General features: G+C 36.9%; 1 protein-coding gene across 1 annotated transcript in view; it reads right to left on the reverse strand.

The window, feature by feature from the left end:
* Positions 1-16278: 16278 nt before the first annotated feature.
* Positions 16279-22092, reverse strand: part of ETNK1 (ethanolamine kinase 1) — a 64184-nt gene continuing 58370 nt past the window's right edge. Inside the window, exon 8 of the mRNA XM_025995098.2 lies at positions 16279-22074. Within this exon, the coding sequence (XP_025850883.1) occupies positions 22002-22074 (73 nt within the window). The 3' untranslated portion in view covers positions 16279-22001. The remainder of the gene's footprint in view (positions 22075-22092) is intronic.

Genomic DNA, 22092 nt, shown 5'->3' on the forward strand with positions numbered 1-22092 from the left:
AGGCTCCATGCAGGGAGCCCGACGTGGGACTTGATCCCAGGTCCCCAGGATCACGCCCTGGGCTGAAGGCAGTGCTAAACCGCTGAGCCATCCGGGCTGCCCTCCTTATATCTTTTGGTACTGTTCATATTTTGTTCCAGATGTAATATTGCTATCAAAAGTCAACCTCCATGCTTTGGAACCAAAATACAACACAAAGACAGAGTTTGGGATAAAGAGGAACAATAACTTTATTGCTTTGCCAGGCAAAGGAGGCTGCAGAAGTCTTCAAAAACTGTGAACTCTGCAGAAAGCCATCCACTTTCCGCAAGAGCCAAACTGCCAAATTAGAGATGTGACAGGGTCTACCATTTCTGCATTCTTTAGATCTTTAAGAGTGGGACTAGTCTCCGTCATCTTCCTCAGGATACAATAATATTTCTCACTATTTTATTGGCTTGGGTGGGGGCAGTGCCAAAAGCTTCCACATGGCCTTTCCCACTATGATTTTTTAAAGATTTTACTTATTTATTCATGAGAGACACACAGAGAGAGGCAGAGACATTGGCAGAGGGAGAAGCAGGCTCCCTGTGAGGAGGGAGCGTGATATGGGACTTGATCCCGGACCCTGGGATCAAGCCCTGAGCCGAAGGCAGATACTCAACTACTGAGTCATCTAGGTGTTCCTCCCACTATGACTGATACCGCCTCATAGGCTGAGGATCCAACATGGAAATTACCGCAACTTCCAAATGCCTCAATTCCAAGTTTTCAGTGGGTACTGGAAAATTATCAATGAATCCAATACAGTCAGACTTTAACAAGGACTCCCCTTGGAGCATGATTCCCATATGTCCCCATTCCAATGGGGGAACCATCATGATCCTTCTGTCTCCAGTTATTACTTTATGTTCAACAGACCTCAGATTTTCCAGGCAAATCCTCTTTCTCCAATGTACAGTCTCAATGTAGTTCCCTTCAAATAAGGACTAGTGAGTCATTACAGTTTTATTTAACTATGTTGTTGCACTTACCATCCCCCTGAATATCAGGCCAACTCTTTTGTAAATGGATTTCAGATTTGAAAACTGTTCCTTACAATTGGGCAGGAAATTTTTATTAGCAAAACTGTCCTCAGGCTTCTGCTCATCCAGTTTTGCTCTTATTTACATATAGAATACGCACCTCTTTTGCCCTAGGGGATGATACTTTCTCTTAACCATCTTCACCAGAGCCAATCCTTAGGTTTGTAGGGTTCTGAGCAAATATTTTGTGGAGCGCAGTCTGTATTTAAATTAGATTTAAAGTGTATTACAAAATTCATGGGCCCATGTGAAGTACAGTGACTTATCTATGAAGATTTAGAATAATGGATAGAAAAGAGGTAATTACATATTGTTTTGCTGCCCAATTAGTGCATATAAGAATTCTTCGTAGTGTCCAGAAACCACCTCTTTGTGTTTAGGTCTACGAACTATTTCTTAATGTTCTTTATTCTCAAATGAACCATTACTGGCTGATTTCAGATCCTCTACTGTTTTAAAAAAAAAGTAACAACACTTATTAATCACAATGTGATGGCTCTTCTGAGTGTTTGCTTTGAAACAATAAAGATCTTCTTGCCTCTTTCTACAGTTCCTTTATACCATTTTTTTAATGCTGGTTACATCATTACTTATGATCCTGCATCATCCTTTGTAGTTTCCATGAATACTGGCTTCCACTGACTCTCTCAAATTTATCCCTGTGCTTTATTGATAACTTCAAATGTGAATCTTACCCAGAGTATGCAAAAATATGTGAACAATAATGTGTTAAAGTTAAACTTGGGTTTTATAGCAAAAATGTAGACTAATGTATCTTCCAATCATGTCTTCTCTTGAACTCTTTAGTCCATATCAGCGCATTCCAAGAAAGTAGTCCCTTTTTATTTGATATCACTGTCTTCGATGTACTACCACCAGCAGAAAGAATAAATGAGAAACCCATGGGAGTAAGGTGAATGGTCTTATTCGCAAAAGGATTGTCTTTCATCTGACATGGGTCAGTTGTGATCCAAGTTAATCAGAGGCAAAAGAAGACATCAGTCAGAAGGACCCTTTGTTATAACATAGAAATAGTTTTGAAAACCCTCAAAGGAGATAAATGCAATCACCTCAGGAGAACTACCTGAGCCAAAACAGGGAGTAGAGTGACCACTCTGGGTATTAGCAGGAGGAAGGCTAGCAGAGTAAGGATGCCTAAAACCATGACAACTGCCCTTGGGTGCTGTGGAATAGAGCTGGTACTATGGTCAAAACATACACAAGTGAGAGTCAATACATGGCCCTACATGTGGTTCAAACCCAAGAATCAGCAGTAAACCATTTGTAGGCCAGAATCCTACACTCATTCTGGTCCTACAGGAATCAGTCATGCCACAACCAGTGTGTCAGAACTATTTAGGCAGTGGTCTTAAATGATCTATTGATATGCTAGAGGTGGTCGGTACTAGCTCATGAGAGCCAACTGTTAACATCCCTTCCCAGCTCTGCATTCAGTGACATCATGGTAGTAGCCTCAAATTGACCATCGTGAGAATATTTACACCTTGGGAATCAGTAAACTTCAGGGCTTTTTATGTGAGAGAGCTAGTTGTTAAACATTTATCAGCACACAGCTGACATGATCCCATGAGAAAATACCATAATGAACAAGAGTGATCTGTTCACCTGGCTGGCCTCCTAGAAATGAGGCCTGGTCAAAGGGCTCCAGGACAACCTCAGAAGCATGAGTCTCCAGGCTTGTCGGGACATCTGGTTGATCCCAGAGGTAGGGTAGAGGGCCAAAGAGCTCTAAAAGGGGAAAAATGAGAACTGGAGCCAGTGGGACCTGGTCTAGTCTTCCAGTATCTTGCCTGGATGGCAGTCCTAGCCCTAGCTGGGACTAGGCACCAGAGGAAGACTTAAGGTACTCCAAAGCACAGGGCTCATGGCAGGGGCCCTACTTGCTCACATCTAATGGTGATAATAATCTCCATAACTTTCAACTGGTCAGGCTCCCTTGTCTGCTACCTCAGGCTTGTTTGCTTTGATAATCATGACCACCTAGTTAACCATCACCATCTGGCCTATACACTCAGGAGCACTATCATCCTTGCTATCACTGAGACAGGTTCTGTGATAGCTTCTCCTACTATCAACCCTAGCTTCCAGAGGAAAGCCATTAACTGAACTTGGTGATGCTGGTGACCCTTTCACCTGCCCATTCCTGATGGCCTTGGTGAATGCTGTGTCCTCCAAGCCTCCTTGTGAAACATACTGTTGAGCTTCTGGCCTCATATACCTAATTTCAGGATGTACAACTTGCCAACCCTTTTTCTAATGTTGGCAATTCAACATGGCAATTCAGGCATTTCAATCTCGCTCATTGGGCCACTGATTTCTGCAGCTTCTAGGAACTGCCCTAGCAGTAAGTTTCAACTTACTAGCATCAACCTAGCATCAACCCCTAGCATCAACCCCTGGAGCCCTTACTAGGAAATTGTATGTCCCAAGATACAGATAATGTCCCCCACACACACCAAAATCAATTCATTGCAAGCCGTCAAAGTGATAAACTCTATTACTTGGTTTGCAATCCCCTGTTAATTGACCTCAGCTTTTCATTATCCAACTACAGGGTGTCCATGCAATTTACTAACAACAATCCAATTCTATTATATTCAGATTTATCATTCTTCCTGTTATTTCAAACTCCTGAACGATCATACTGACCGATGCATTTCCATCTACCATTTCCATCCTATTTCATTATCAGTGAAGCATTATCAGTTAGTTTGCCACTTAGTACCAGGGTGTGCCTGTATACCACCTACTAGGATAGTGAGTGAATGAGCTCCAAACTCCTATCATATTGCTTTCTTGGACAACTCATCACCAACTGTTTCAGGTTGGGTTTTCTGGAAAACAAATGCCAAGACAAGAGTTTAAAATGTAACAGGCTTACTATTGGGGAATATCACCTATGAAAGAAAAGAGGAAGAAGCAGGATTTGTCACACAAAAATCACAGACCATGAGGCAGGCCTGACAGTCTCTGCTACATCAGTGGGGAGCTCCAGCACAAAGACTCCCCACTGAAAGAGTCGCACACAGTGCAGAAGTCCTTAGGTCTTTCTACCATTGGCTGAGGGCTGCCCTAAAAGCAATGTGATGTCAGTTTGAGGCAGAACCTAAAGAAACTAACAGCTGGAGACTATGAGCTAATCACACTCCATACAGTTTTTTCTTGGAGATCTGAGCAGCACATTTCCAAATCTGCCATAAATATACAAATATTGGTAGTCCAAATACTTACCTAGTTAGGATAAATATATATGAGCATGTTTGTAAGTAAGGTTAACCATCTTAAGAATAAAAATAGAATATATAACTTTTAACCCAGCCATAGGAAATTTTATACATATAATAGGGAATAAAACAAAACAGAAAGTGCAATACATAAATAATATGAAATACTGAGATAGAACTAAGTTTTAATAATTGTACCAAAAGTAAGTGTCTTATCTCACCAATTAAAAGCGACTCGCAACTGGGTGACGGGCACTGAGGGGGGCACTTGACGGGATGAGCACTGGGTGTTATACTAATATGTCGGCAAATCAAACTCCAATAAGAAAAATAATTAAAAATAAATAAATAAAAGAAACTCTCAATGAATTTGATGATAACAATATGTTGTCTTCAAAAGCCATGCAGAGCAGGAAAGACACAGAAAGGTTAAACATGAACAAGGGAAAAAGATATACCAGGCAAATATGAACCAAAATAAAGGTAGGTAACTTATAATAGCAGGTTTAACATCTGACTCTACACACACCACACACACACACACACACACACACACACACACACATATATATGTATATGTACTCTTTTGAAATAGATGATGATGGATAGGAAGATATAGATGCAATAGAAATGTTATTCACGAATAAAAGGAGCATTAGAACAGTCCAGAGAGCTATCCAGCTCTTCTTGATCAAAATAAATATATGCATTCTCTATGACCCAGCAATTCTTCTCCTTGCATATATCCCAGTGAAATTATCACTTATGTTCCACTAGTGCAAGGAAGTTCATTATCATATCACTGTTGGTGGTGGCAGAGTTGGAAGCCACCTGGCTATCCATCACTGGGAGAAAGGAAAGTGAAATGTGTTGCATGAGCACTATGAGGTATCATGTAGCTTTAAGATATAGTACTTTAGAGGTACATATTCACAGCTACACAGATTAATCTTTAAAATATAGTACTTGGTGGGGTGCTTCTGTGGCTCAGTCAGTTGAGCATCTGATTCTTGATTTCAGTTCAGGTCATGATCTTGGGATTATGAGATTGAGCCCCATGTCGTGCTCCACAGTAAGCGTGGAATCTGGATTCTCTCTCCACCCCTCTCCCTGCTTGTGCTCTCATTCTCTCCCTCTAAATAGAATACATACATACATACATACATACATACATACATACATAAATTATAGTATTTGGTGAAAAAGAACAGAATGAAATCAATAATATTAGTTATGTGAATTTAAAAAATGGTCACAAAATTACACATATATTGTAAAACTACATTCAAATAAAAATTTATACAATAAAAATGGTTGCTTATGAGGAGTAGGGAAATAGGCGTAAAGGATATGGATAAAAATGGAATAAATGTAAAAATTAAAGAGTGAACTAACTAAGAGGGCTTCATTAGGACCAAGAGTGATAACACAGATTTAACAGATGAATACATGGGATGCCCGGGTGGCTCAGTGGTTGAGCGTCTGCCTGCAGCTCAGGGCATGATCCCGGAGTTCCGGGATTGAGTCCCACATCGGGCTCTCTGCATAGAGCCTGCTTCTCCCTCTGCCTATGTTTCTGCCTTCTCTCTGTGTCTCTCATGAATAAATAAATAAAATCTTAAAAATTTTTTAAAAAAATAACAGATGAATACAATTAACTCAGCCCTCTGCTCTGGAAGCCAAGTAGTCTTAATGGCCCAGGCTACATTAGAGATTTTGGAACTAACTAGAAGCATCAACTAGCAGAATTGTGTTACCATGCAGGACCAGCCCCAAAGGTAGGAGTGGATGAAGCACATGGTTGGACATAGCCAAGTCTAAAGATTGGCTGGACAGTGGTAGGAGAAAAATGGAGGTGGTCAATAGTTGAGGCTGCCTGGCAGGCAGGTGATTTACCAGTGTCTAGTGTAGGCAACAGTGATAGGCCAGAAGAGGGATATTTGAACACAAAAGGAAGAGGCCCCAGTTCTGGAGGTTTTAATGAGCTAAAAGAAAAGGTAAAGTGGAACCAAAAAAAGGAAGGACAGAAAGATGGAAGGAAGGGAGGAACGGAGGAAGGCAGGTCTAGATAAATAGAAAAATGTAACCAAAGACTGGTATAATAAAGTTTCATATTTCTGTGGCACATTTTCAGATGATGAATGAGGCCCAGACTTTGATCATGCAGATCGGCTGTTGATATGAAATGAAAATGAAGAACACTAAAATTTGAAAAAGCCAAAGAACTTTCAGCTTGAGTTAACTGGAAGGGATATTCACAGTACAGCAAAGTTTTCTGTGGTGATGGCAGCAGTGAGATAAAGAGAGGACTGTGGCTCAGATACTGAAGCCCTTTATAAGTAAGAAGGTGTACCAGTAAGGACAACTGGAGTATCATATAACCATGTTTCATTAACTTCAATAGGGCAGGCGTTTGTTGAGGAGAAATAGCAGTGAGAGGCTAAGAAAATATCCAGTGTTCTGAGCCCTAGACACAGGCCATAATAAAAGATTACACAGCCTTGGGATGCCTGGGTCCCTCAGCCGTTGAGCGTTTCCCTTCAGCTCAAGGCGTAAACCTGGGGTCGGGGAGCAAGACCTGCATCAGGCTCCTTGTGGGGAGCCTGCATCTCCCTCTGCCTATCTCTCTGCCTCTCTATCTCTCATGAATAAATAAGATCTTAAAAAAAAAAAAAAAAAAGAATACACAGTCTTTGCTTTGGGGACTGTGACTAAGTGGTATCCTCACGAGAAAGGTTATTCTCAGTTAAGGCAAGAAAGAAAGGACCCTGTAAAACAGGTAATATTTATATACTTCCATCCTTTAAACACACACACACACACACACACACACACCTTCCCTTATATACTTAAAATAGAAAAATCCTAAGACAATCCAGGTTCCTACCATCTGTATTTGGCTCAGGCTAAACAAAATGCCATAGACTGGGGGGCTTAAACAACACTTATTTTCCCAGTCTAGAGGCTGGAAGTCCATAATCAAGGTGCCATTTGATTTGGTTTCCAAGAACTCTCTTCCTGGATTGTAAATGCTATGTGCTCACATGGCCTTTTCTCAATAAGTGTGTCCTTGGAGAGTAAGGGAGCAAGCTCTCTAATGTCTCTTCTTATAAGGATACTAATCCTATCAAATCAAGGCTCCACCCTTCTGAGTTCATTTAACCTTAATTTTTTCTTTAGACGCTCCATCTCCAAATATAGCTACACTGGAAGTTAGAACTACAACATATAAATTTGGGGGCAATACATTCAATTCGTAACAATCCAGAAACTAGATAAAAATGGCCCCTATTCAAAAAAAGAACCTAATACTTCACAGCTCTCTGACTGAGAGCTCCAAAGGTACCTCCCTGTGTTAGCCAGTGTTCTGATACAGTGGGATTGTCAGTTCATGTACCTTCTGAAGGAACTGGAATTTTAAGTAGGGAATGCAACAAAGAAGAAAAAAAGTGATATGCCAAAGTGACAAAATTATATGAAAGTGTCCCAAATTTTTTATGACACCTTTTCAAAGGTATTTTGGTTATACAATGAGAACACGAAGCCCATAAAACTCATAGTCATTGGGAGTTCTTGTCATCTATTCAGGATCCTTCCATTACCCAAAATTTACTTCTAGTTTCTGGGTATTTCCAATGGGATACTCTGAGTTGACAAGGAAAAAGAAAAGCAGAAACTAAATTCTACTCAACCATTACAAAGTCTGGTGCTATTAGCAAGACTAATAATAGATATTATTTATTTGTTTGACAGAGAGCGAGTGAGAGTGCACATACAATTAGGGGGAGCAGGAGAGGGAGAAGCAGGTTCCCCGCTTAGCAGGGAGCCCAGTGAGGTGCTGGATCTGAGGACCCTGGGATCATGCCTTGACCCAAAGGCAGATGCTCAACCAACTGAGCCACCCAGGTGCCCCCAAGTGGTTATATTTTCTTCTTTGTTTATTTTTCTTTTTAGAATATTTCAAAGTTGGAACTCAGAAATCTTTTTTAACAGGATTGCTTTGGGTTCTTGTTAGGGATGTCACTGAGACAGCCTTTTACAAGGCACCTACACAGCCTTCTGCTTCCATGTGAAAAAAAACTGCTAGAAGCACAATAAAATTTTAAATTCTTTCCAAGTGTTACAAAACTGGGAAAAAAGGGAACAGTTTGAGTTAGATTCTTAAAATGTGGTGAGAAGATTAAAATGGCAATCTTTTATCAACTAATTACTAATATATGTTTTTATAAGAGACTAAATAAATTTTCAACTATTAAGATTCACAATATAAATAGTTGAGAAAACCAACTAGAGAAATTTCAGTAGAAACTAGGATGTCTGTTTCATGATCTTATGTTTAATTAAAAGAATACAGTAAAAAAAAAAAAAAAAAAAAAAAAAACCTGGTATATCAAAGAGTAATTTTAGGCTGATTCCTCTTTTGTTATATCCCAGCTAAGGAATAGAGGATATAATACAATGCAACTGCCAAATCTTTAGAGAAAAGTAAGTTGTTCCCTGAATAATGAATTATTAATGATGGCCACTTTAAATAATAAAGTTCCAGTATAAGTCAGTGATGCTTGTCTTGGGTTTTATTGACATTTACACAGTATTATGAGAATAACAATTACATTTTTTGACTGAAACTCATGTAAAGGAAAGAAGTCTTATACTACTTGTCTCAATGTTATAGACATACATTTTTAAAATTATAGTCTGGGTGGGGCTTGAAAAGCCTCTGGCATACTAGGTTCTAAGAATACTATGTTCTGGACACTTCTAGGAAATCAGTGACAGTTAAGAAAATATCTACATACTTCTGTAAATTTTGGCTCAACTAAATAAATTAAAGCCAAATCGTGCAGAAGTATATAGTAAAAAAATAAAGTAAAAGAAAGAAAAAAAAGGATCTCTAACTTCCAAAATAGTTAAGTACGGTTTCCCCAGTGAAGTAGCTTTTCGGGTACCATGTCAACTCAGGAAGTTATTCTAGCTATTTCTAGTTATTTCCAGCATTTATCTCTCTCCAAGACCTAATACTGTCTTATTTTTTGCTTAATTGGAAATATTTCCTAATTTGATTCATTCATTTAACAAACTAAGTGAGGTCCCATTATGTAACCTAGCACCATGTTCTAAAGAAAGCTCACGTTGTTAAGGAACATAAAATCTACTCAGGGACGGGCGCCTGGGTTAGGCGTCTGACTTCATTCAGCTCTGGTCATAATCTCAGGGTCCTGGGATCGAGTCCCACTCCGGACCTACCAGGGGTCGGCTTCGCCCTCCTCCACCCCACCCCTGTGTTCATGGGCACACACGCTCTCTCTCTCTCTGTCTCAAATAAATAAAATCTTTTTAAAAAATTTACTCAGGGAGGCAAACTCATAAACAGCAATGAGTTAAGTTCTCTAATACGAGGTGTTCTTGGGCACTGCGGTGAGGTGAGGGAAGAGGGCCAGAATTGATGACTAACCAAGCAGAGATGGCTTTCTGGAAGTGACACTTCCCGAGAAGTTTGAGTATCTTTTAAAAGCTTTAGCAGGTAAGAATTAACCTGGTCAAGAGGATTAGAAGCATGAAAATAAGCACAAGTATGTGAATTTTCAAGACTGGTATGGTATGTGCCAGAACTATAAGCAGACAGGTGTTGCTCTATCGCAAAGTATAAGGCAAGGGGTAAGAAGATCCGAAGCTGAAGAGAACTGACAGTAAACCAAGCAAGCCTTCAGTACTATGTTTGAAGGTCATTTTAAGCAGTGACAATGCCAACAAAAGCACAAAAATGTAAAATATGTGGCACTAAATATATGGTGAAAAGGACATTTTGTTTAAGTGTCAGTTTGTTCAACCTCAGCTGGGAATGTGCATGTTAGGCACTCAGATCTTTCATCCCTCTGCACATGTACATGTCTGCAAATGATTACAAAAGAGCCCCAAGAACTGACCTTGGGGTTACAAATAAATTCCATCAAATAAGCAAATTCATAAATATGGAATCCATGAATAGTGAGGACAGACCGTATTTGTGTGTCTAACACCACACCCTGACAATAGAGAATATACCTTCTCAAAAATACATTGAACATTCCCAAAATTGGATTATATATTAAGTCAAAACATCAATACTTTCCATCAAGTAGAAATATTACAAAGACTTGAAATAAATCAAGAGGGATGCCTGGGAGGCTCAGCGGTTGAGTGCCTGCCTTCGGCCCAGGGCGTGATCCTGGAGTCCCCAGATCGAATCCCCCATCGGGCTCCCTGCATGGAGCCTGCTTCTCTCTCTGCCTGTGTCTCTGCCTCTCTCTCTCTGTCTCTCATGAATAAATAAATAAAACCTTAAAAAAAAAAAAAAGAACCCAAGATATTAAGAACAAAAATCAAAAAGGTCTTTCCACCTAGAAATTAAACAACTTTCTATTAAACAACTCTTGAGTAAAAAGAAACAAATTAAACAACTCCTGAAAAATAGTAATTAAAACACTGCAAGTTAGAATATATAGTATTTGGTTGAAAGTATATTTAGAGAAAATCTCAGAGCATTTAACATCCATACCAATTTAAAGTATCAATTATATTCCCAAATAAAAAAGCTAAGATAAAAAGACTCTACATCAAATGATAGAGGAGTAACTCCTATTGGATCAGGGTTCCCAGAGATAACCATAAACTTGAGATATAATACATAAAACTATCTAAAAGCAGTAGAGAGCAACCAATAGCAAAAAGAAACTAGAGCAGAATTTACACTTAAAAAAGAGAGAGAGAAAAACAGACACGGGGTTTCCCATCTTACTAACATTATGTCTGAGGGCAAGCCACAAGTCAGAGATTTGTGGTGTCACTAAAACTCAGAAACCCTGTAGTCTTACTTGAAGAAAGAGAGGACAGAGTACAAGGCAACCTCAACAGCTGGAAAGTATGAAAAGAAGTTCCAAAAAGACCCAGAAAGAGATGGCACTAAAATCTGCATATATCTACTCTGCCCAAATCTCTGACCTCTGAACTATGCGTGTGGGGGGCATACTCCAAGCAGCCAAGCTAAAGCTAAAAAAACTGAAAATTTTAACTGCTGCTTACCAAAGAGGAAGCCAAGTTATACTGCAAAGAAAACCAATACTTTCCAGAGGATCACAATAGTATCAACAGTCTCTACAACATTATCAATCGCAGTGTCCAGGATACAAATCAAAACTACCAGACATACAGAGAAACAAGAAAATATGAGCCATACTCTAAAGAAACCTAATCAACAGTTCCCAAGATGATTTAGTTGTTGAAACTAGTGGATGAGGATTTTAAAACTATTACAGCTATGCTCAAAGATGTAAAGATGACTCTGTGCATGATAAATAGGAAATCTCAGGAAAGAAATGGAAACTTTAAGAATAATCAAATGGAGATTCTAGAACTGAAAATAATAATACCCAAAATGAAAAAAGCCACTGGACAGGCGTAACAGCAGTTTGGAAATGAGATGGGAGAAAACATCGGTGAAATATGAAAACAGACCAATAAATATTCCAGCCCGAAAAAAAGAAAATGGATATTGGGGGTAAAGTGAACAGAGCATTAGTATGACCTGTAAAACAATATCAAGCAATCTTTGGAGAATCAGAGAAAAGAGAATGGGTCAGAATATATACCTGAATAAAAGGTGGAAATTCCCCCCCAAATTTGGTAAAAGATAAACCTACAGATTCAAAAAGGCTAAAACCTAAGCAGGATAATACAAAGGATGCACATTTAAATACATCATGAATTGTTGAAAACCTACTAAAAAGAAATCTTGAGAGCTAGAAAAAAATAACACACTACATACACAAGGAAAAATGGAGGTGAAAAGACAATGTTCTTAGGAAATACAAGTATTGAGGGGTAAATGAGATTTATGTGTGCAAACTGCTCTCAAATAATTCGCCAAAAGAAATAAAAAGAATATGATAAAGAAAAGGAAGTGAAATATTGAGGGTCTTTTGAATAAGGATGTATGGCAGTGCACTGAACTATTCTTGTGACTTTTCTATAAGTTTTAAATGATTTCAAAATAGGGCAGCCAGGTGACTCGGCGGTTTGGCGCTGCCTTTAGCCCAGGGCGTGATCCTGGGGACCTGGGATCCCCAGGTCGGGCTCCCTGCATGGAGCCTGCTTCTCCCTCTGCCTGTGTCTCTGCCTCTCTCTCTCTCTCTCCTCTCGGTGTGTCTCTCATAAATAAATAAAAATATTTTTAAAAATAAAAAAATAAATGATTTCAAAGTAAAGTCATAAAAGCAGATGGATATAGATGCATGTGTTATTTTATGTCATATGTATATATACTTAAAATAACACACATGTATCTACACACACACACAGACACACACACACACAATTTCCTGATAAGGTCAATGACAGAATACAGTAGTAGTAAGTAGTAACACCCCAGTAACAACGAGCACACCTGGCACCCCGGATCTTAGTTTCTAAGTCTCATTCCCTATAAAATCAGGGCTCCTTTAAGAAATAATTGAATTGAGGGTTTGGGCAGGGAAAGTATAAGCCTCACCTGAGTTCAAAGCCTCTGTTGCCAGAATAGGAAGTGCTCAAGAAATGGTATGAGCATATTGAAACGATACAGCAGACAACCTAGGAGAGCTCTCACTCAATCACCAAACTGGAACAGGGATCCCTGGGTGGCGCAGAGGTTTGGCGCCTGCCTTTGGCCCAGGGCGTGATCCTGGAGACCCGGGATCGAATCCCACGTCAGGCTCCCGGTGCATGGAGCCTGCTTCTCCCTCTGCCTGTGTCTCTGCCTCTCTCGCTCTCTCTGTATGACTATCATAAATAATAATAATAACAAAAAAAAAGAAAAAAAAAACTGGAACAAATTGAGCAACAAAATGATTGTAATGGATTACAACCTATAGAATTAAATATTCTTGTGTTCTTACTGATAACAGTTGAATAAGTAAGTTAACTTTTGGAATATAGCTCTTCCCTACAGTAAAATCCCAATTTTATAATTAAAATTGAGATAAAGTAGAAGGAAAGAGGGAAATAGAAAATTAGCAACAAACAACACAGTAACTGCTGCTGGCAAAAACTGATAGATGCTAAAATAGCACAAAAATCAGTTTCAGAGTATCTCCTCCCATTGGACACCTACTAATTAAAAGTAGAAAATCAGAGGGGCACCTGGGTGACTCAGTGGATTAAGCATCTACCTTTGGCTCAGGTCATGATCCCAGGGTCCTGGAATCAAGCCCATCAGGCTCCCTGCTCAGTGAGGAGTCTGCTTCTCTCTCTCCCTCTCCCCTTCCTGAGGGCCTGTGCTTGAGCTCCCGTGCATGCTTTCTGTAGTAAAGTCTTTAAAAAATAAAAGTAGGGACACCTGGGGGGCTCAGTTGGCTAAGTGTGTGCCTTCAGCTCAGGTCATGATCCAGGGTCCTAGGATCGAGCCCCACATCAGACTCCTGGCTCAGCAGGGAGCCTGCTTCTCCCTCTCCCCCTTGCTCATGCTCTAATAAATAAAATCGATTTTTAAAAAAATTTTTTCAAAGTAGAAAATAGGGAGAAATTTGGTAGGCACCATTTTAATCAAAGGTCTAAGATTAAAATCACTAGTAATACATCTATTAACGTTTCATATAAAACAATGAAAAGGGCACATTAATTCTATAGTATTCTTAAAATGTCTATATTATCAGAATAAAGAAAAGGGAGAAACAAATATGAAATGGGAGAGGCGAAAGGGAACTCTGTGAAGTTGGATTAAAAATTGAAGTGTGGGATCCCTGGGTGGCGCAGCGGTTTGGCGCCTGCCTTTGGCCCAGGGCGCGATCCTGGAGACCCGGGATCGAATCCCACGTCAGGCTCCCGGTGCATGGAGCCTGCTTCTCCCTCTGCCTGTATCTCTGCCTCTCTCTCTCTCTCTGTGTGACTATCATAAATAAATAAATAAATAAATAAATAAATAAATAAATAAATAAATAAATAAATAAATAAATAAATAAAATTGAAGTGTAGGGCAGCCCGGGTGGCTCAGCGGTTTAGCGCCGCCTTCGGCCCGGGGTGTGATCCTGGAGACCCGGGATCGAGTCCCATGTCAGGCTCCCTGCATGGAACCTGCTTCTCCCTCTGCCTGTGTCCCTGCCTCTATCTCTGTCTCTGTGTCTCTCATGAATAAATAAATAAAATCTTTAAAAAAAAAATTTTGAAGTGTAGGGGATCCCTGGGTGGCACAGCGGTTTGGCGCCTGCCTTTGGCTCAGGGCGCGATCCTGGAGACCCGGGATCGAATCCCACGTCGGGCTCCCGGTGCATGGAGCCTGCTTCTCCCTCTGCCTGTGTCTCTGCCTCTCTCTCTCTGTGTGACTATCATAAATAAAAATTTTTAAAAAAATTTGAAGTGTACTACTAACAATTCATAAAATATATATTTACATACAAATGTGTGTGTTTGTTTCCTTGCTCTGTGATATCCCAGAATTCATGAGCATAATTAGTTCTCAGATTTAAGTTTCTAAGTATTATTCTCAAAACACACACACACACACACACACACACACACCAGTTCCTTGGAAAAATGGCTGATTCCAAGGCTCCGAAAGGTTCCAAAATTAGTATGGAACATCTTATTTTACTATAAAGTAAGGAAGTGCTCAAAACATGTCTGGTACATCAAAAGGAGCCAGATCTGATGGGGCTCCCCCAAGCCAAATCTCAGACATTTTAACATCAATGTAAATAAGTATAGTAACAGATTATAATCCACTAAACAAAATAGAAACCTAAGAGTCTATACTTTAAAAAAAGTCACACAAATGGTAGATGATATATAGATACACATGGAGGATTCCTTACAAGAAAATGATATATGTGTACCATGCAGCAGAACTGAAAAATGTGTATCTTACAGCTATCAGGATAAAGATTAGTTTAGACAATTATCGAGTGTTGTTAAGTCAGAGAAGAGAAATGGGACCTTTGACAACAAGCAAAATACTAAACATAATCTTAAAGTTTCTCTCCACAGATTGCTTATTTCCCCACGAGGGGAAAAATAAACACTACAGAGTGAAGACACAGAATACTACTCTGACCAAGTGTTGAAAATCAACATCAATAATGAGTTCCTCAGATGTGTTACAGTCATAAAAAGACACCTCACTTTTGTAGTATTTTGGCTGGTGATACATAACCTCATTCTAATAGAAATTTATCTAGAATTTTATCTAGAATAGAAATTTATCTACCTAGATATTTATCTAGGAAACACTAGACAAGCCCAACTTGGAAAATATTTTATAACGCACACAAATACACACACAGAGCTGACTATTTTTGTTATGGAGAACTGATCTTCATTACTATCTGACAGTAGAGATAGTATCTTTGTATCTCCACCATCTATCACATTACCTGATAATTAAAGCTTAATAAACATTGATTAAGTGGATACTCTCTGCCTAGACTAAGATGCTAATAAGTCCCAGACAGTGTCTTTTTTTTCCCAGACAGTGTCTTTATCTGTTTCTCACCCTAATTGCAGTGAAGATACAAAGTATAGTGGTCAAAAGAATAATAAATTTTTAAACTAAACAGAATTTGTTTACTGAGTTACATAATATTCTACACTCTCACCTCAACTAAGTTTCTGAAAGCAAACTTTTTTCAAAACTTGTTAATACTATATAAAATCAGAGAATTAGAAATTTTAAGAATCAGGACGACTAGGTGGCTCAGCAGCATCTGCCTCTGGGCTCAGGGTATGATCTCAGGGTCCTGGGATCAAGTCCCACATCAAGCTCCCTGCGAGGAGCCTGCTTCTCCCTCTGCCTGTGTCTGTCTCTGCCTCTCTGTGGGTGTCTCATGAATAAATAAAAATGAAAAAATAAAAAAATATATTAAGAATCACATCAAATACATAGTTATACACTAACTTTAAAAAGTCTTGTTTTCTCTCCCCTTGAAAAAGAAAAACCACGAAAATAAGTTGATATAACAAGATTTATGGTACACTGCAGTTAGAACCCAACTTTATTGTTACAACCAATTTTTATTTACAGAATATAAATCTCTTCAAAAAGATACATTCCTTCATTTAATCAATGGTAAAAGGCCTTATTAAACAGAAATAAAGCCAAAATGTCACTTATATTCAAACAGAAATACAAACAACTTCATTAAAAGTTTATGAACATACGGCAAAAATGTATCTTTACTTAAGCAGTTACATGAATGAGGCTGTTTTCCATTTTCTTCACTGGCAACCCCATTTTTATCCACAGAACAAGTTTTACACTTAAATTAACAGTAGTAAAAATGTAAAAATTAAATTTTAAACATGAAAATATGCAACAAAAAACAGGAAGTATCTCCATTACCAAACAGATTAACAAGTTTTCAGACACTCAGATACTTTCTGAGGCATATCAAAACACCTACATCAAAATTTGCATTCATTTGAGAGGTATCAATACATTTTCAGTGCTGAGACTATTTGTAGCACTTACAGTATATACAAAGCAGCATTATACTACTATGGTTCACATTTGATAAACACAAATTTAAGCTTTATGCCACAATTTTCCAATTCAACATACAGCTAACGCAGTGACAATTATTCATTTTGTTTTTTTCTTCTGAAACTCAATAAGGAAATTATCACTTGAGAACATGGAATAATGCCATGTCTTATTTCTTATGATAACAGTATATTTTAAAATTCAAATACTTCAAATCATGGAAACTTCACCCAGCTGTAAAAAGGTTCCTAAATACAGTACAGTTAAAATTAAGTTTCCCCTTAGCAGATTCCACCAATTTATAGTTCATTTAGTACACATAAATAACAGGAAACTTCTTCAGATTACTGGACAATAAAAACTTCAGTGTGTTACTACCAAAACTGAAGTAGCAGCACACCACAACCATGGCAAGTAAATCCTCTTGCCTCTTCCACTGCTTTTGGGGGTTTTCTCCAGATCATAAAAGCTAATTTACATGGATACTACCAGGTCTCAACCTATCTCTGGAAACTCCTTTATTAAAAAGTCTTGGAACTTAACTAATGAAACAATTCAAATCAGCCAGCTTCTTCTTACCCTTCACTAACTAGTTCCAATATAACATATAATGTTTTCAATTTTTATGAACATTTTGTTAAAATGATTAATGGTATTTATACCATTAATGGATAGGATGTAAACAAAAATATGCCTATATTTAGGAACTAAGAGTATTTTACAGAGCAATTTTTCATAACTAGAAAAGCTGAAAGATTCATAATGAACACAGATTTTATTTAACCTGCTATTTGATACCATCTATAGCATAGTAAGTGCATTAGGTACAGGAAAAAAGAGAAAGCAGATTCTAGGACAGAAATCTACTATAAAAAGTTGAATTTGGGATGCCTGAAAAACAAAACAGTATTTGTCTATAAGCCTATCATTTTTTGTCCAAAGAGTTGAAATCTTCTATTTCAAATTATGATGCATAAATTAAAGTTGTTTGTATAAAAACTGTGTTCAGAAAAATCGAATTATGTAAGATACCTTACTAATTTCAGTTTTCAAGTATTCAAGTAATCCAAACCCAAGTATTTTCTTTTATAGCAACACACAGACTAAGCTTCAAAAATGGGTAAAAAATCATTTAAAATAATTGCTATGCTTTTCTATCCAAAAAGTATCAAACCCAAAACATAACACTGTAATCACACAAGTGATATGTAACTTGAAAAAAAAGTTGATTCAATGTAACTAACATCTTTAAAAAAAAAAAAAAAAAGATTATCTTAATATATAATTGAAGTTTCCAAAGGACATTCTAAAATCTAATAAACTAAGGAAGAAAAATCAGAGCTAATCAATTTTGAAATAAAGAGAAAGCTGCTTTACTACACACTTATAATTTATTTCCTTCGTGCACAATAATTGTGTTTGCCTTTTGAGGAAAGTAGTAAAGTTTACTGCCAATAACAAAACTCTCCTCCTAGCATAAAGCATTAGTGATTTTTGTCTATCAACTGAATGACTGATTAATATTAGAAGCTTAAATCTGTATCACTTTGGAATGCATCTGAAATGCTTATTATAAGCAATTTAAAGCAGAAAATCAAACTGATAGTATTCTCATTCTTTTATGAAGGAATTTAAAAATGACACAAAAAGCTTTGTGTAATGTAAAAAAGAAAAATGTATATATATTTTTTTGTATATAATTTTTAAAGTGAAAGTTTTTAACTTTTAATTGAGAGTGCTTGGGGAACTTTTCTGCTTCAAATCTGGAAGCTTTAGTAACATTTATAAACTGAAATAAATATTTGTAGTTTAGCAAAAATGAAAATAGCAGTCATTAAAAGATTACTCATGACTTATGTCTTTTCTTTTATAATCCATAATGAACAATTTTATATTTAGAGAAGCCAACTGAGATACGCTTAAGTTGCACTAAGATCTATTATCATATCTCATATATATGGGATTTAGATTCACACAGAAATATGTAAAATTTCAAGGTTTTTTTTTTTTTGTAGAAAACAACCTTGAAAATAGGAAAAGATAATACTTCAGACTGCAATCATCACATTATATTTTTAATTTGCTTTAGCTTAGAATCATGAGTCAAAGAAAGGAGCTCGCAGTGTATTTATTTACTGCTTATAGGAGTCTAATCTCATACAAACTAATGGCCAACTAAAGAATGAAGAAAAGTCATATTAGGCACTGAGAGGCTAAATAAATAAGTACTGACATTAACAAGAACTGATAAACCTTATTTCCAGTTCCTCTTGTTATCCCACTGTGCAGCCAGAATTTTTGGCTATTTCCAGTCTAAAACCAAAGAGCTGTATCATTTCCTTACCAAAAACAAAACAAAACAAAAAACAAAAAAAAACACCTACAAAAGAGAATGCAAAACAATACACAATCTCATATGCAAGATACAATTCACACTAATTTACAAATTTTTATTTACACTGTTTTATATACATTCCAGGCAGACCTAGTTGAGTTTTGTGCTCATGTTGATCTCAAATGACCATGTGAACAGTATGATTTACTACCACATCTCTTTGATTTCCAGAAAATCACGTGGTAGCATAGGGTCAACAGGGGGGAAAAAACAAGTATTACTGGTCAGGTAAGATCATACAAGTATGTAAGGAACAAAAGGGAAAAAAATGTGGAATTTTGCTTATTAAAGCATCCAGGCCACTATGGTCTATTGACTAACAATAATGAGTATACATGAATGCCACTTCTCTAACAACCATTTTCATATTTACAAAATGAGCTTACTACCAGCTGAGTTATTAGGTAAGGCATTCAAGTTCCTTAGCGTAACATAAAAGGCAACAGACATCTCAGCAAGCCATATGACAAATTTTAGAGGGATGTTTCTCCTTCAGAAAGAATCCTTTAAATGGCCAATAAAAAGGGAAGCAATTTTGAACCCTCTTACTAGCCTGCAGCATGATCCCAAAAACCTGTACAGGTAGTGGGAGCATCACAACATCCAAAATCTAGCCATAAAGTGGGGAAAATATCTTCAATGTCTCATTTTGTTTCCAACTTCCACTGCATACTCCTAGGGCTAAAGTAAGAGCCTCTACTCCCCTTTACATTGAGTTCTATATGAATCTCTCTGAAACACAAGAGTATCACAGCCAGCAGCTATGTGCACTCTACCAGCAAAGGCTCAGTGAATCTCTACTCAAAATAATTTGAAAAATATGGAGTAAGATAGAAAACTGATCTTCTCTTCTCCCATAGTACTCCAAGATATATACTGTTGCACTTTAAAAAGTCAGAAGTCCAAAAAAACAAAAAAAAACAAAAAACAAAAACAAAAACATTCAAGGGTATTACATATTATTCATTGTCCTAAGAAAATGTTCCAAAAAAAAAAAAAGATAATGTTCCAACCACAGATGAAAATTCTACCAAAAACAATTCCTCAGACTCACTCTAACATTATGTAAAAAGCTATTAATTGTTTAATTGGTTCCATTCGTTTAGTCAATTAAGTAAAATTCTATTGATCCTACAGTAATATGATTTATAAAAACAGAAGTGAACATTTGTAACATTGGGGAGGTAGAAAACAAATCTTAGCCTAACACTGTTATAGACACAAGCAGATTTTAAGAGTCTATTTATGTAACTAGAATTTACCATTTAAAATGGCCTTTAAGTGTTTCTGCTTATTAGCTTTAAACATCTTGAGATAATCCAAGTATTTTAAAGCATTTATCTGAGAATATAAGTCATTTGGAATAATACATCAAACTCCCCAGAAGATTTCTCAGAGGATATGTTTGTAGTTGCATATTCTGAATATGCAGATTCATTAAGTCAACTTTGTACATGGGCACTTATGTGACCAAAGTGCAAAGCTTGTCAGACTAATTTTCTAAGTAAAGGTAACTATGACTGCTCAACTCCACACAGCAGCAGTCTTCAAAATGTGAACCCTACTTATCGCAAAGATCTAACTTCCTTCCATATAATAATTGCCACCTTCTCACTCCCAAACAAAATTAAAAATACACAAACAAAATCAAGAGAAACTAAAACAGAAGCCCTCCTACCATGAATATTTAATTCACATTTTGTCAGATTGTAAGTGTAGTAGATCAATGTCCTAAATGCTCCTTATTTAACTGCTTTTAATTTATTTCTCTGAACCTACATGTATCACGTAATCATTTGCTATCATTCTAAAGACATGGAGCCAAATGAACACATGAAACCAACTGTTAAGGAATGAATCTGGGAAGGTAAAAAAGAATCTATCTAAATGACATTTTCTTGTTCCCAAGTATGATAAACATTCTTTGTTTCAAAAATTAGCATTTGTTCTACCAGCTAAACAGACAAAAACACCGAATACCTCACTAAGTAAAACAAAATTTTTGGTAAAAAGTAAAGTGATATTATCAAATTTTAAGAACAAACTAGCAACCTAAATGACCATATTTAGTATGTGAAAACATTATTTAATGCAGATTTTGGTAACTGTATCTATTCCAGGATTATACAATAAATGTTAATATTTATACTGCCAGATATGTAGGAAAAGGAGAATTTAATTTTAAAATATATTCCCAAGAAAAACACTTTCCAATATTCTATTCAAAAAGATGTACCACTAAACATAGACAGTAAATACAGTTTACCCTCATATACAGATATTTTTTTATGAATACCCTAAGTAATCTATACCAGTATCTGGCATTTCAAGAGTGATGATTCATATTTCTTATAGTGTATCAAGATAAAAAGGTTATACTGAACATCTAGACTGTTTGCTAAAGTTAATATTATTAAAGCAAAACTTTAAAAAAAATTTCTCTGGAACATTTTCATTGCTTACACTCAACCAACAGATGAAACAGATGAAAGCAGTCACAGAATTATGTTAAATTTATAATAAATAATTCACATATAACATAGATTAAATTATCAAAGGATTACTGACATATTTATACCTTTTTGCAGATTTAACAAACTTCTAATCCACCACAAACTGATAGCAGTAGGTATACTTCTTGACATTATTCAGTCTATTTAAAAAATAGATTGGTTGTTTAGAGGCATAATTTGTAAAGCAAGATAACCAAATTAAACAACAGAATTTTAACAAATATTGGCTCTTCAAAATTTCTTAAGAAAAGATACACAAGCACTGTTCAGCTACTTGAAAATAATCAAATCTCTTCTTTACTCAGGCACTTTTAATGCAGTAACTTCAGGCTTCATTTTAAAGTATTGGTTAAAACGAACAATTGCATACCTAGTGAGAAATGAATAA

Source organism: Vulpes vulpes, chromosome 8 (genome assembly GCF_048418805.1).
Source record: "Vulpes vulpes isolate BD-2025 chromosome 8, VulVul3, whole genome shotgun sequence".
NCBI lineage: Eukaryota > Metazoa > Chordata > Mammalia > Carnivora > Canidae > Vulpes > Vulpes vulpes.